The sequence below is a fragment of the Mastomys coucha genome, unplaced genomic scaffold, assembly GCF_008632895.1.
Source record: "Mastomys coucha isolate ucsf_1 unplaced genomic scaffold, UCSF_Mcou_1 pScaffold12, whole genome shotgun sequence".
In the NCBI taxonomy this organism is placed as follows: Eukaryota; Metazoa; Chordata; class Mammalia; order Rodentia; family Muridae; genus Mastomys; species Mastomys coucha.
Genome location: NW_022196894.1, coordinates 71,265,815 through 71,280,124, shown reverse-complemented (window position 1 = coordinate 71,280,124; position 14,310 = coordinate 71,265,815). Strand labels below are relative to the sequence as shown.

General features: G+C 35.2%; 1 protein-coding gene across 15 annotated transcripts in view; it reads left to right on the top strand.

Annotated features, from left to right (window-relative positions):
- The window catches only part of Robo2 (roundabout guidance receptor 2), a 1,164,975-nt gene that overhangs the window by 1,029,059 nt on the left and 121,606 nt on the right, over positions 1–14,310 (top strand). For all 15 annotated transcript variants that reach the window (XM_031364257.1, XM_031364250.1, XM_031364255.1 and 12 more), the window contains exon 6: positions 12,814–12,941. In XM_031364257.1, coding sequence (XP_031220117.1) covers positions 12,814–12,941 — 128 coding nt within the window. The remainder of the gene's footprint in view (positions 1–12,813; positions 12,942–14,310) is intronic.

Genomic DNA, 14,310 nt, shown 5'->3' with positions numbered 1-14,310 from the left:
TAGAAGACTTAAGAGAATTTGTCAGGTGCCATAAGTGCCACTGAAAGCTTCTTTCTTGTAACAATGCTATCATAATGAAGACTAGTGTTACACACAGCATAGTGTGACTCTCACTTGAGAGGTACAGAAATGCATACTTAACATAATTAGGCTTCCAACATTATACATTCATATTAGTGACAACAAATAACTTTAGAATCTTTCTAACATGAAATTGATATTCTGAACTAGTTTTCCTAATTTTTTAATTGATAATTGTTTAAAGATCAACTGATTTAAAAGTTTATGTTATATATAACATAAGAAAATCAGTAATCTACTATATAGACACATTATATAGTGATATACTTAAGGTAATTTTAAAAGCAATTTCCTCAGCTAAACATAAATTTTTGACTACATGGAAATTTAAATTTGGAATAGTGCACATAATCTTCTTGGGAGCAGAAGCCTAACATTTTGTTTTTATACTAGAGTAATTGGAAACGTTCATTGTTGCCAGGATGGAACTTTTTCCTGTATTTTCACTAAATAGGTGCTAATAGTAACTGTCAACATAACACTAATTGCCACCTAGGGGGGAGATCATGGTGCCTGGTCCTGTGACCATACTGGTCCATCTGTTGAGAATCTCAGCATAGGAGCAATACTGCAACTGGCACTCAATCTTTGCTTTGGCCAGCTGTCAACTCCCATGCTGGAGCATACTCAAGATACAAAGTTCGCTGAAGTCAAGGGAAGCTCTAATGCCCATTAACTGGCAGCTCTTGGGCTGTGTGTAGGCTGAGCCAAGACTAGGTGCCAGTTCTCACAGCAAAAGGATCGGTCTGAGTGCCACCTGTCATCGGCATGTGGGTGTCCCTCATCATGAGAGGCACAGTAGGTGTGCTTCTTCCATCAAGGTAGGACAAATCAGAGCCTTCTGAATGGGAAATGGGAGTAAAAGGACTAGGACTGCAGGCAAGACTAGAAAGTGACTGAGGTTCGTTGGGAAATACTCAATACTACAAGTGAATTGGTCTTCTTTGGTCGAGACACTTTCTGTGTTCCTCCGGTATTTTCTTAACTGACAAAAACATTTTAATAGAACACTGTAGACTTACATGTTTTAACACATAGGCAACTTATGGCCAGTATCACTTGAATAGCTAGTAATATCCTTAATGCTTTTCTTAACGTATGTTTCTTACTTATTTCTGTTATTGTTTTATATAATTTGAATTATGACATGAAGCTGAAATGTAGATTTTCAGGAGATGATAATTTGTGATAATTCATATTGCCATTATGAAAAATTCACAAATAATAAAAGCAACAATCTCTTCGAATATTCAAGATGAGAGGACTGTTTTCTGTGACATGTTTAAACTTGTAAATTGCTTGCTTCTATGATAAAAGCTACTTTTTCTTTCAATACAAAAACAAAAAATCAGAAAAATGAATGAATAAGAGAATCAAGTTACTTGTATATCTATAATACAATGACTATACCTTCTATACAACACAATTTCTATGAATATTTAGACAATTTATATGGACCCTAAGCCAGCACACTTAACCAGTATCTAAAGTGTTAAGCCTCTTGCATTCCTTATTTGGGCTTAAAGAATAGGAAGTCTCAATTTAGTACCTGGTTGCCTTCATGAATACTGTTTTTCATATAGTCACAATATACTCTAGTTCAGAAAGCCTTCATTGGATATAATTTTGACACCACAATAATGATATACCATCAATCTATGATTACTATATGTTTTTAAATGGTCATTTGTACAACTTAGAATAATTTTATCCTTTTTACTATTTGTTGCTAATATGATTATTTGTTGTTCCCAATTTGTTTCATGAAATAGATCAAAAAATAAAAAATAAAGTAAAAAAATTACTGGAAACCATCAGCTGTCAAAAGAATAGTTGCTAAAGGAAACACAAAATCTGAATCGATCTGCACACGGAAAACAAGAGACTTTTCTTGAATATTGGGAGTTTACACTTCATCTTCTCATCTTCTCTGTACAACTTAATACTCAGTATGCATTTGAACTCACTGAAAGGATTCTTTGACATTTTCTTGATGACACTTACTGAAATCCAACCATAGTGACACACACCTTGTTACACATTTAGAAAATCACTCATACTTATGTTTGTGTAACTGAGTGCAATCTTTGTGTTTAATAAACAGAGAAGCCCAAAGACTATTGGATTAATTATATTTGTTGGGATTGTGACAAAATGGTAGACCAAAGAAACTTCAAGATGGAGGTGTTTATTTTGGCTCATATTTTGAGATCCTGGCTACAGTAGAGTCTATCAGCTAATTGCATTACACATATGGTCTGGAAGCTGAAGGATGCATCCGGACGTACACTCAAATCAAGTCCTCCTTTTTATACAGTCCAGGACAGCAACCATGGGCTTTCTCCCTTTCAATTCATCTAATCCAGAAATCTGCTCACACACGTACCAAGAACATTCTTCCCTTGGTCATTCTAAATCCAGCCAATTTGACAATCCCAATTAATCATCATAACTTCTGTCTCACCATATTTTATCTTTTACTGGTAATTTATGCTTAATTTGCTTTAGTTTCCACCAGTCGCTTAATTTAAGGGAAAATGTAGCAAATTGATCATGGTTTACCATATTTAGTGAGATGACTCTTGATTCACAGATGTGAATCAAAATATAAAAATGAATGGAATATAAAAAATATGCATCTTGCAGTTTACTAACTATAGGACCATTAGATAACAGAGTAGTTCATTTATCTTTCAGACTTACTCCATACAAGCAAATGTTGTAGTCCATAGTTTACAAATGAAAAATGGAGTCTCAATTTTAATTGGTTGTAAGAGAGGCAAGGTAGTAAGAGTGCAGAGTCAACAGTTCCAAAGCTCTTTTAATAGCACATGCAGTAATTTTTTTTTATGGAACGTGCATTTAAAAAAAAAAAAAACTCCTGCTAATTAAAACTAGACGTTTTTGAGGTCCCATGGTTTTGCGTGGAGAAATGAGTAGCTCAGAATTAATGTTTCCAACAACCTTGAAGAAGAAAGCCCCTGAAGCTTCAAAATAGAAAACCTATGCTCAAGGTTGCAGGACAAACATGTGGCCAAGTTGAAAAGGCCTTGTTATTTCTGGTGATAAAAGCTTGCACTCATTTCCCATTTGATAAGTGGAATAATGTACATTCCATATTTTACTTAACAGCTGTTGACATTCCTTATGTTTGGCCTTCACCTATTACTAAATGAAAATAAAGCTGAACTCATTACTATATTTTTTTTCTATCTGCCCTACTAACTTTAATATATGCATTTGAAATCACAAATATCCTAACCTACAAATGATAGGTGATATTTTGATAAATATGAAAATGCAGTAGTAGCGCAATTTTTTTTCTCTCACTCCCCAGTAGATATTTCATAACACTTTAGAGTACATTTTCATTGAATGCTCTTAATATTTTGTGGGTAGACAGCAAGCATGCTTCCAAAATGCATTCTAGGAACAGGGAGCTCCCACAGCAAAAATAAATAAATAAATAAATAAATAACTTGAATTTAAATATTACTAACGCTTAAGCTAAGAAAACCTTACATGATGGGAAATATGAAATCAGCATTGATCAAATTATGTTTTATAAACATTTGCTTTATTTTGTGTTTGGGACAGAGACTCAAAAAACAGAGTCAATTGACCTCTGTTTTATTGTGAAGGTGAGGGTAACCTAACTCATTTATCTCTTAATCATATTATAGTACATGCCCCCATGCTGATTTTGACTTTTATTTTAAGTTTAGGGCAACATTAATTGACTATAATTCAAGTGATCATATTAAAAACATAATAATCTTTTCTCCTTGCCTTAAATATGGAACTTATATCACTTGAGATGGGCAATTAATAACATCTTAATACTTAACACAAACATGCTATTATTTAACTTATGAAGACATTTTGGAATGAATACATGTTGCATATTTTATCTTTCTTAATTGAAACTTTTAATGTTTTTAGATTAGGCATGATTACTATATTTACCCAATACCTTTCCTTCTTCTCACCCTAAGCTCTCCCCACATACCTTCTTACACCCTTTCAAATTCATGACTTCATCTTATTATTTATACATACATTCACACATATAGGTACAACCACATGCATAAAACTTACTGAGTTCATTTAGCATTGCTCATACAAACATTCGTTTAAGGCTTACCACCTAGAATTGATAAATTATTAGGATTCTTGCCCCTTGATAAAACTAATTTTCCCTCTTTCAATAGCAATTAATTGCTTTAGTTCTTCATTTAGGGGTGGGACCTTGTGAAATTTCTACCATTACTATTGGTTCATCAGCAGATACTCTCATGGTACAGGTCTTGTTTGTACCATCATGTTGTTGATATTTCATGGGTGTACTCTCCCTTTCGTATCTAGAAAGCATTATTTCATAGTAGGTACTTTGCTTCATTAATACTGTGACATAAATGCATTTTGAATATATTCTAGAATATAAAAGGCAAAGCTTTTCTTTGTTCGTTAAATCATTGCTCCACCGATGAAGCTGCTCAAGAGATCTCTAACTAGACATAGGGCAAAACCTGCATTTTCAATCAGGTCTGCCATGCCACAAGTTATTTTATACAATTAGTGATCAGAAGTGCCCTCCCCTTTAAGATGTCTTAAATTTCCAATTATCCCACAATTGCATTTTATGAAGGCATTTGTAGAACCTTTCTGGTTTTCCAGAGCACTGCTCAGACTAAGCCCTACCATAGAAACCTGCCATACCCTCCTGTAGCCCCACTGTGCTCAACAGGAAAGCTGATGACAGAGCTGCCTCTGTACCTTTCCCATCTCAGAGACTGCACACATAGGACCAAGCATAGAAAGACAGATCGGTTAACTGGGAAATTAATACCTAAGATCCGATTCTAAAAGGTTTTAGAGTTGAGGTTAATTTCTTGCCAAATATCTGACTGAGAAATCCCCAATATTCCAAAGATAATATTACAAATTCTAGTCTTATTGTAAAATCAAATTATCTTGAGAGAACTTAAGCCAATTGGATAATTATTTCTAAATGAAATGATAATTGAACCTGCTTCCACAACTTTGTTTCAACATGCTTCCCTAATTGTGAAATATTTGTCATTTTCTTAACCGTAAAATTTCAATAGCCCTGTGAAATAGGCGCTATTAATTACTGTATTAATTATCTTAAAGGAGAGGAAAATTTTACATTTATTTAGAAAACTGAGTAATGTAAGCTTCAGTGAAATCAAATTATATTTTGTTCTCCTTTGTTGATTTATTTATGGTAGAGGACAGAATTTCAGTAAAAATTATTTGTTTAGTACTTTGCACTGAGGTTGTCTGGAATACCTGGGATTGGGGACACTTCACTTCTTGTCTGCATGCCTACCTACCCCAGAGAGCCAGCTATCAAGAAAGAACAAGACTTTCTTTAGGGTGTTAGAAATAAATTCCTGGGGAAGTGGGGTGTGTGTGGATTAAGTTTTCTAGACAAGGGATGGAAGTTGTTGAGAAACCAGAGGACAGTTTTTCTAGGGGTGGTGATGAATCTTTTAGAGGGGGTGAAAAATAAGAGCAAGATGATGGGAACGACTGTCTAGAGTGACTGGTGAGGGCTGCAGGCTGTGAACTTAGCAGTTAACCACCAACTCACACTGAAAATGGATGCAGGCAAGTGTCTCCAATGTCTGCCTGTTGGATTAGAAAACTGAGAGGGAAGGACTCAGAATACAACTCCAGACCACAGGAATTAGATTGCCCAGCAGGAGTCCTGGGCCTAACTCAGTGGGGGGTTGGGAGGGAGGAAGGAGAGGCAATAATTCAGTATGGGGCACTTCCCTAGCTGCTGAAATCTCTGAGTTCCATTCTCAGCAAAGAAACCAAAAAGGAGGGAGTCCTTGATTGGGTTGACCACAGAGTTTGGCTTTTGGAAAAGTCCCAGCTGTGAGTATGCATATCTTTAGAGGTCAAAAGCCTTGACAATTGTGCATGCCTGCTCTGCTTGACCTTGTTGTGAGCCCAAATCTGCACTTTGTCAGACAGTCAACTGCAGTTTCTCAATATGGATGAATAAACATTGTCCCTTGCTTATTTTCACAGTTTGAGAGTTTGAAAATGGCTTGCTTCTCCCGGCTGTGCTTACGGAAAAACAGTATTAGAATTCTTCCTTCTCTGTGTATCTGAAAGCATGGACATAGAATCCTTCATGCTCTGTGTTTGTGGATGCATATACACCTTTGCTAAAGTTAAATTTAGAATTAAGGAACAGTAAGAGTTTAACAACTAATAATAAAGGCATAACACATGTTAATAAAAGTAATTATTTGACGTTTCTCTTTTCTTTACCTTTCTCTTGTCTTTCCTGTAATCATCAGTCTATCTATGCATCTATCTATCATCTATCAGTCTATCTCCTTCTTTCTATATCGTTCTGATTAAAGATAGTATTTTCAATGAAACTGAAAGACAAACCCCTGAATAAGAATACCTCTGTTTATTGAGATTCTCCATCCATGATTCCAACTAGAAGTTGGAAGTGACAAGAGTGGCTTTTGCAAAAATTCCTTAGCTTTAAATACTAGTTAAATATAATTTGATTAACTAGATAAATGAGATTTGAAGTTTTGAGTTTCATAGGCCCTTCTGTGTATGCATATCTAACCTTTGAACATGGCAACACAGTGCTGTATGAATTCTACCATGTTTATATTTGAGAATCACAAATTCTGTTAAGAACAAAGAAATCCCATAGTATTTTAATTACGTTTTCAGTTTTGTGCTGGGCAACCTTACTAGCTATTCTTAGGAACACATGGTCTATTGGCTGCAAGTTAGACACCCTGCTGGAGATTTCAAAATAAAACAGAAAGTTCAAGCATGACTAACTTTGTATTTTACAATTTCCCTGTTTAAATCGTGCAATGAATTGGATGCTAATTATCATTTTAATATGAGTAGCATATTTTGTAGATTTATTTGAAATTTATTGTGACTTGATTACTGAATGAATAGCATGATTCACTCATGTAAATTCTAAACAAAGTAAGCATAATGATTGCAGATGGAATGACCATAACATCCTTCTTCCTTGCGTGAAGTGGCACAATCTTTGGCTACCAAGTGGAATCCCTATATTAGTCATATAGCTTATGAAATTGTCTTTAAGATATACCTTGAAAACTAAAGATAAAGATTTGCACATGATTTAGTTTATTATAAGTACTTCTTTGACTTTAATAGGTTAAAGTCTTATTCACGAAAAAAGTTTTGTCTAAGAATCTATGAGCAGCAATATTTTAGAAAAATTAAACAATCCCCTTTTCTTTCAAAATTAATGGGGTATCTTTTTTCCAGTAAAGAGAGAATTTGTTTGACTAGGAGGGATAGGAACAGTATTTATGGGTGAACAACCTCTAGTCCTTGGCTATAGATGATGATTTCATGATTGAATGCATATTTTTATGAGTGGCTTTTGCAACTTTTAGTAAAGTAGAATGACACTAAAATTTTAAGTGTTAATTCAAAATTCTTGTCCTGAACATTCATCCAGAAATATTAGAATACATTGTACATGATTTTAAAAAAACTTAAAATTTTGAATAAATAAATTTTCTTGCAAGAAAACAGATAGTTTTGAGTTGAGATTTACCTTCCAGGAAGTTTTGTGGAATCTTTATGTAATCCAAACATGGGGAGGAGAGACAAAGGCTTTCAGTATAGAAAAATTCCAGATTATGCTAAAAATTAGTTTCCATTTCTTTTATTTGTCTTATTCAATTTTATAGCCATCATGGAAAGCTTGAAACCCCTATTTTGATGTATTCGTAAGAGTGGAAAGACTAGGATGTCTTTTTATCATAGGGTCTGTTATTTTTATAAAGAGCACATTAAGAATAGAGAGAAATTGGTTATGAGACAAAGTTGAAGTATTGTATGATATTTTTATTTTAGGTTGATTTACAGAAATTATTTCTACTATGTATGATAACAGCTTTTTCACTGAGGAGGAAATATAATAAATTCCTTGGTAGTGATATTTAGAGTGTATTGCTTTGTTTCCTAAACTAATAAATAGCAATATTTCTCTTTTGAGACATTTTTAGTAGTCTACATCAAATATCAAAACATGAACAGTACCTTCTAGACAAATCATTGTTTTAAATATTAAAGCAAATTCACTTTATTTGTTTTTATTTAGCTTAACAGAAGGTAGTGATTTTGTAATGATTTTAATATAATTACATTTCCTTTGCCTTTTTTTTTTTAAACCCACCCTCCTTTCTTGGGAAAAAAAAATAATGCAGCGAGACCAAGCTTCAGTGCCGACTTTGTCGTAGCTGGCCACCAATCATTCTGAATTCACGGTACAGTGATGATAGCACATGTTGTCCAGGGGCCAAATATGATTGGGTTGTATTTTTCAGCAGTGGTTCATATCAGAAGAAATAAGGTACATCCATGGTAGCAACTGACAGCCCAACATAGTACAACTGTCATTAATCAAACCTGGCAACAATGGCTGCTTCATATAAGTCTAAATCAGGCATATTTCACAACGAACACCATCACACTTACAGGAAAACTGCCTCATCAGAAATACTTTTTATTTGTTCCATTTTCTGTTTTTAATTAAAGCAGGCAATACTACTATATTCTACAAACAAATCTTACTATGCTACCAGTTAGTGGCTTTGTACCGAAGCATACCCTACACATTTGTAATTTATTCTGGACTAAGTAAGGCAGTGGAAAACAAATTTCAGTATCTTTGCTTGATAAGAGAAATGTAATAAAGTATATATAGATTGACCAATTATTATGAAGCTCTTTAAGTTATGATTGACGATTGTTTAGAGAATATGGGTGCTGTTAGTTTTGAAAGATTTCAAAACCCTGACATAGAATAATTGACATAATAAATTCATATTTACCCAAAAAACATAAGTGAAAAGTAACAAACTTATCAAACAGAAAGGTAGATTCTATTACTAAAAAAAAAAAAAAAAAAAAAAAAAAAAAAAAAAGTTGACTCTGTGGGTCTTCTTGTGGTGTCTTTGACCCCTCTTGGCTCCCTCAATTCTTCCACTCTTTCACAAGACTCACAGAGATCCACCTAATGTTTGGCTGTGGGTCTCTGCATCTGTTTCCATAAACAGCTGGATGGAGCCTCTCAGAAGACAATTATGTTAGACTTCTGTCTGCAAGCCTAGCAGAGTATCATGAATAGTGTCAGGGTGTGGCTCTCTCCCATGGGTTGGGTCTCAAGAAGGGCCAGTCATTGGTTGGTCATTCCCTCAGTCTATTCTCCATCTTTATCCATGCACATCTTGTAGGCAGGGCAAATTTGTGTCAAAGGTTTTGTGGGTGGGTTGGTGTCCCACCCTCTTCTGCTGGAAGTTCTGCCTGACCACATTAGCCTCAATATATACCCTCTTCCCTCCCACCCCCGCCCAACCAATAAGCTTCTAGGAGTCTCAGCTAGGCATTGTTTGATTTTTATATTCACTGAGGTAGGAAGACCTGCCAAATTCTCTTACATGGAGTGACAGGAAGGCAGTGGCAAACTGATCGTAGGTGTGCACACATCTATCTATTGCTGTCATTTGGTTCTCAGTATAGTGTGACCAGTTTTCACCTACTGCCTCTGTGACGGCCTTGCTATGATGGACAGTAACCTGGAACTTTGAGTCAAAATAAGCTTCTTTTGTCATTGCCATCACTAAGTAAATGTTTAACAGAAAACATAACTAATGTTTTTCTGCATGTGGAATTATCTCAGATGTATGATTACATTTAATGATATAGCAGACAGATACTTCTGAGATTATTAATTATTAATTTGTTATATAATATTGAATCTACAACTCTATATTGTTGCTCTTTTGTGTTTCTTAGCTTAGAATTGATCTAAAACTGTAAAAATAAACCATCCTAATAGGTAAATATAAGAAACTACCATCCTTGAAGCCACTCCTATTTATATAGCATTCACATTAGCAGGAATAAAGTGTATTAATTGCATAACTCTTGAGTTCTTCAAATGTGTAATAAATAGCTAACATGAATTATGATTTCCTCCTGCTGTGCTAATTTTACATATTTTAAAGCTGTAGCTGCATGAAGAATTTAAAAATGTTGCCCAACACTAGAAACACAAGGAGTGGTTCTGATGTTAAAATTTGCTTTTATGTTCCTAAGTCTGTGCTTTATGTCACTTGTATAAATTTTAGAGGTTCTATGATTAGTAGTATGAATAGAGCATTTAGTGAAACAGAAAGATGTCCTCCATCTTGAAAAAAAGGACAACAGTAAAAACTCTAAAACACTAAGAATTTCTAAGTACCACAGAATCATTAACATGTGTCTATGTTTCAAGAGGGTAGCAATGTATTTCTTTTTGGTCTTGTTATGAAAGGTTTCCAATATGGGTAGTAATAAGGGTTTCTTAAGACTTAAACCATGGTAAATAGAAATTCAAGGTAAACATGTAAACAGAGAAGTCCTTTCAAGATTAAAAAATAGAGGAATTTGGAAATTCCAAGCAACTGGCTTGATTGGTAGGCAGACATTGCAGTGAGCCATGCCACTGTCTCTAAATCATAACTGTCACATATTCACCAGTTTCCTTGTCATTTTGTTGTTGTTGTTGTTGTTTGTTTTAAAACTAATGTGAGAAGTAGAACACAATTAATGATAGTGCGCTCTGAAACCAGCTGGACAGAGTGTGGAGATCATTTTACACATAAGCTCAAGCAGAAGGATCAAGAGTCCAGTGGTCCTCAAGGTCATCATGAATTTGAGAGTCTGGGCACATGATATCCTGTCCAAAATGAATCAATTAAACAAACAAAAAATTAGTGATGGGGGGAAGAAAAGGGGGCAGGAGATGTAGAGAGAAGAGAGAAAGTGGGGGAAAAAGAGTGTGTGTGTGTGTGTGTGTGTGTGTGTGAGCAAGAGAGAGAGAGAAACAGAGAGAGACAGAGACAGACAGAGACACAGAGAGAAAGAGGGACTAAAAATATATGTCAATTCTTTTTATTTATTTATTTTTATTAGATATTTTCTTTATTTACATGTCATATGATATCTCCTTTCCCAGTTTCCCCTCTGAAAAAAAAATAATAATAAAAAATAAAAATTAAAAAACAAAACAAAAAACAAAACAAACCCTGTTCCCTCTCCCCTCCCCCTGCTTACCAACACACCCTCTCCCCCTTCCTGACCCTGGTATTCCCCTACACTGGGGCATAGAACCATCACAGGGGCCAAGGGCCTCTCCTCCCATTGATGACCAACTAGATCATCCTCTGTTACATATGCTGCTGAAGCCATTAGTCCCTCCATGACTCTTTGGTTGGTGGTTTAGTCCCAATTCTTAAAAGAAGAGAATGTCCCCAAAACTATTGAGCATACACAATTACCGAAAACTATTTTTGGAAATACTGATTTGATTGTGTAATAGAAAAAGAAAAGTAATGTAAACTATCATAAGCTACCTAAAAAATGCTTGAGAAACATTAGTGAAAATTGAGAGGTCCTAGGAGTGGAAATTTCTTTATTGTCTTGTTTATTGTGTAGTTTTAAACAGGGAGCACAGTTGCATTGCAAGGAACTACCACTCCTGAAAATCATGTGAATTTTGTAAGTTTTATACTTTTTTTAAGACAATCTTGTTATTCTTTAAATTTAAAAACATGGACCCTTTGGAATGAGCACGGTTTATATGTTTCCCAAATTTTTTCAAGTGTTTCTATTTTCCCTTTCAAGTGTTCCTATTGGTGGTCAGGAAGAAAAAACTTCCCTTCTTTATTTCTTTCCTTTTTACAATTCTTTTATTAGTTATTTTGTTTATTTACATTTAAATGTTGTCCCTTTCCTGGTCTCTGCCTCTGAAACTCCCTATCCCATCCCCTCCCTCTGCCTCCACAGTGTTCCCCTCCACCCACTCCTACCTCACTGCCCTATTATTCCCCTACACTAGGGCATCAAGCTTTCACAGGACCAAAAGCCTCCCCTCCATTTAATGCCAGACAAGGCCATCCTCTGCTACATATGCAGCTGGAGCAATAGGTCCTGTCATGTGTATTCTTTGGTTGGTGGCTTAGTCCCTGGGAGCTCTGGTAGGTCTGGTTGGTTGATATTGTTGTTCTTTTATGGGGTTGCAAACCCCTTTAGCTCCTTCAGTCCTTAGAGCCTGATATGGATGTCTCCTGAGAGGCTCAGCCAGAGCCTTACCAATTTCTTTCTTTCTCTCTTTCTTTCTCCCTTCCTTCCTTTCTTTCTTTCTTTTTTTTACTCAACCTTCATTTTATCATTTTATCACTTTCCTAATACAGAAGATAACTATGTCTTATTTTAATATATTTTAAGATTTTTTTACATTAAAATACCTAAAAGTAAATCAGATTAAGCACAGTAAGATTAACTTACAAAATAATAAAACACATGTGACCCAAAAGAGAAATGAATAGTTTTTTCCTTGTTAGTGGAGAGTCATGAAGGACAGGACAAACTGGAAAGCCTGCCTTTAATTGTTTCAAAGAATGAAAAGCACATTTAACACGAATAGACAACTGACAAGCAACTAGTAGTCAGTTATAAAATTTTCTTATTAGTAGTAATTTTATTCTAAATGAGTATAATTTTTTTGATCGATACATGTGTGTGCAAGATACAGTATAAAGTATAAAAGGTAAATAAAGATAAGTATCTATATGCCATTATCTATGTGACATACTATTTGATAACGCTGGCTCCTACTCCACACAGGTACGATATCAAAGATGACTATACCCTGAGAATTAAAAAGGCCATGAGTACAGATGAAGGTACCTATGTGTGTATTGCTGAGAATCGGGTGGGAAAAGTGGAAGCCTCTGCTACCCTCACTGTCCGAGGTAAGAGACCTAAAGCGTCAAAGAAAATTGAGCCAGGAGCTTAATATTGGTTCAACTGGTAAGTTCATGCCTGCTTATAGTAGGAGCTGCTGGGTATGATGGCACGTACCCTGACACAGGAGAAGAAGCCACAGAAAGATCACGACTGTGAAGTCAGCCTGGCCTTTATTGCAAGCCTGTTTCAAAACAAAGGAATATATTATACTGTTTTACTATTACAGGAAATACTCAGGTGTATTGTCTTCCAAATCATTAGCTTGCTTAAATGAATTTTGCCTTTCCTTTCTTCTATTCTTTTTTCTTTCTTTTTATTATGTAATCCATAAAAAAATTCCCAAATGCCCTAACCAGATCTGAACTACTGTTGAGTTAATTCTCAATTAGTACAATAACAAATGAATTGTGACAGTACTCAGTTTACTCAGCTAAACAGATGAGCATATCTGATGAGTGGTAAAGATATGCACCTTTCCTCACAGAGGTGATAGTTACCATCCAGATAGAAATACCAGTAAGTGCCTTAGAATTGGGGCAAAATTGCTCTTGCAAGGCATACATTTCTATTCACATGCCAGATTGAATTTGTGAATACAAAGTATCCATTCTGTGAGCACAAGTAACTTTTGCACATGCCTATTTTCAAGCTAAATCTTTTCAACTTGTCTTCACTTTGGCTCTATGGTTGCTAGAGAGGTTTTCAGCAATTGCTTCTCAGTTTCACTTTACCATATTCACCTACTTAGGGTGATATTGAAACCAATGGCTTCATAGGAGACTTCATGACCCTCAATCCTAGAAGGATTGTACATGAGACCTTGTACATGAGAATAACTTTCATTTTGCTAATAGCAACAAAGTTTTGAAGTGTTTAGTAGTAGCTTCTTGAGATCTCCAGTTATCATCTAAATATATTAAGCTATTTATGAACCCTGTCTCTGAATCTTGCACCACCAGTGATATTAATAGATTTCCCATTTGTCTCTAAGGCTGTGTGGTGAGAATCCAATAAACGACATTACCTAACTATCTGCCAAGTGCTATCTACTCATTTACGAGTCAGAGCAAGTATAGAAAGGTAAAGGGAACTGGCAGGAGCATTGGTTATCAACCTTCTTAATGGTACAACTCTTTAAATCAAACCATCATGTTGTGGTGACTCCCAACAATAACCTTATTTTTGTTGCTAGTACATAACTGTAATTTTGGCATTGTTATGAATTGTATTTTAAATATTTTTGGAGACCCACATATTGAGAAACCCTGGTCTAGGGTCATACTACTGATTTGTGAGAAGTCAGAGCAAACAACCGTTCTCCCAAACATGGAGCAATGCTCTGGCCTTCTCATGGAGGTAAAATTATTTTGCAAA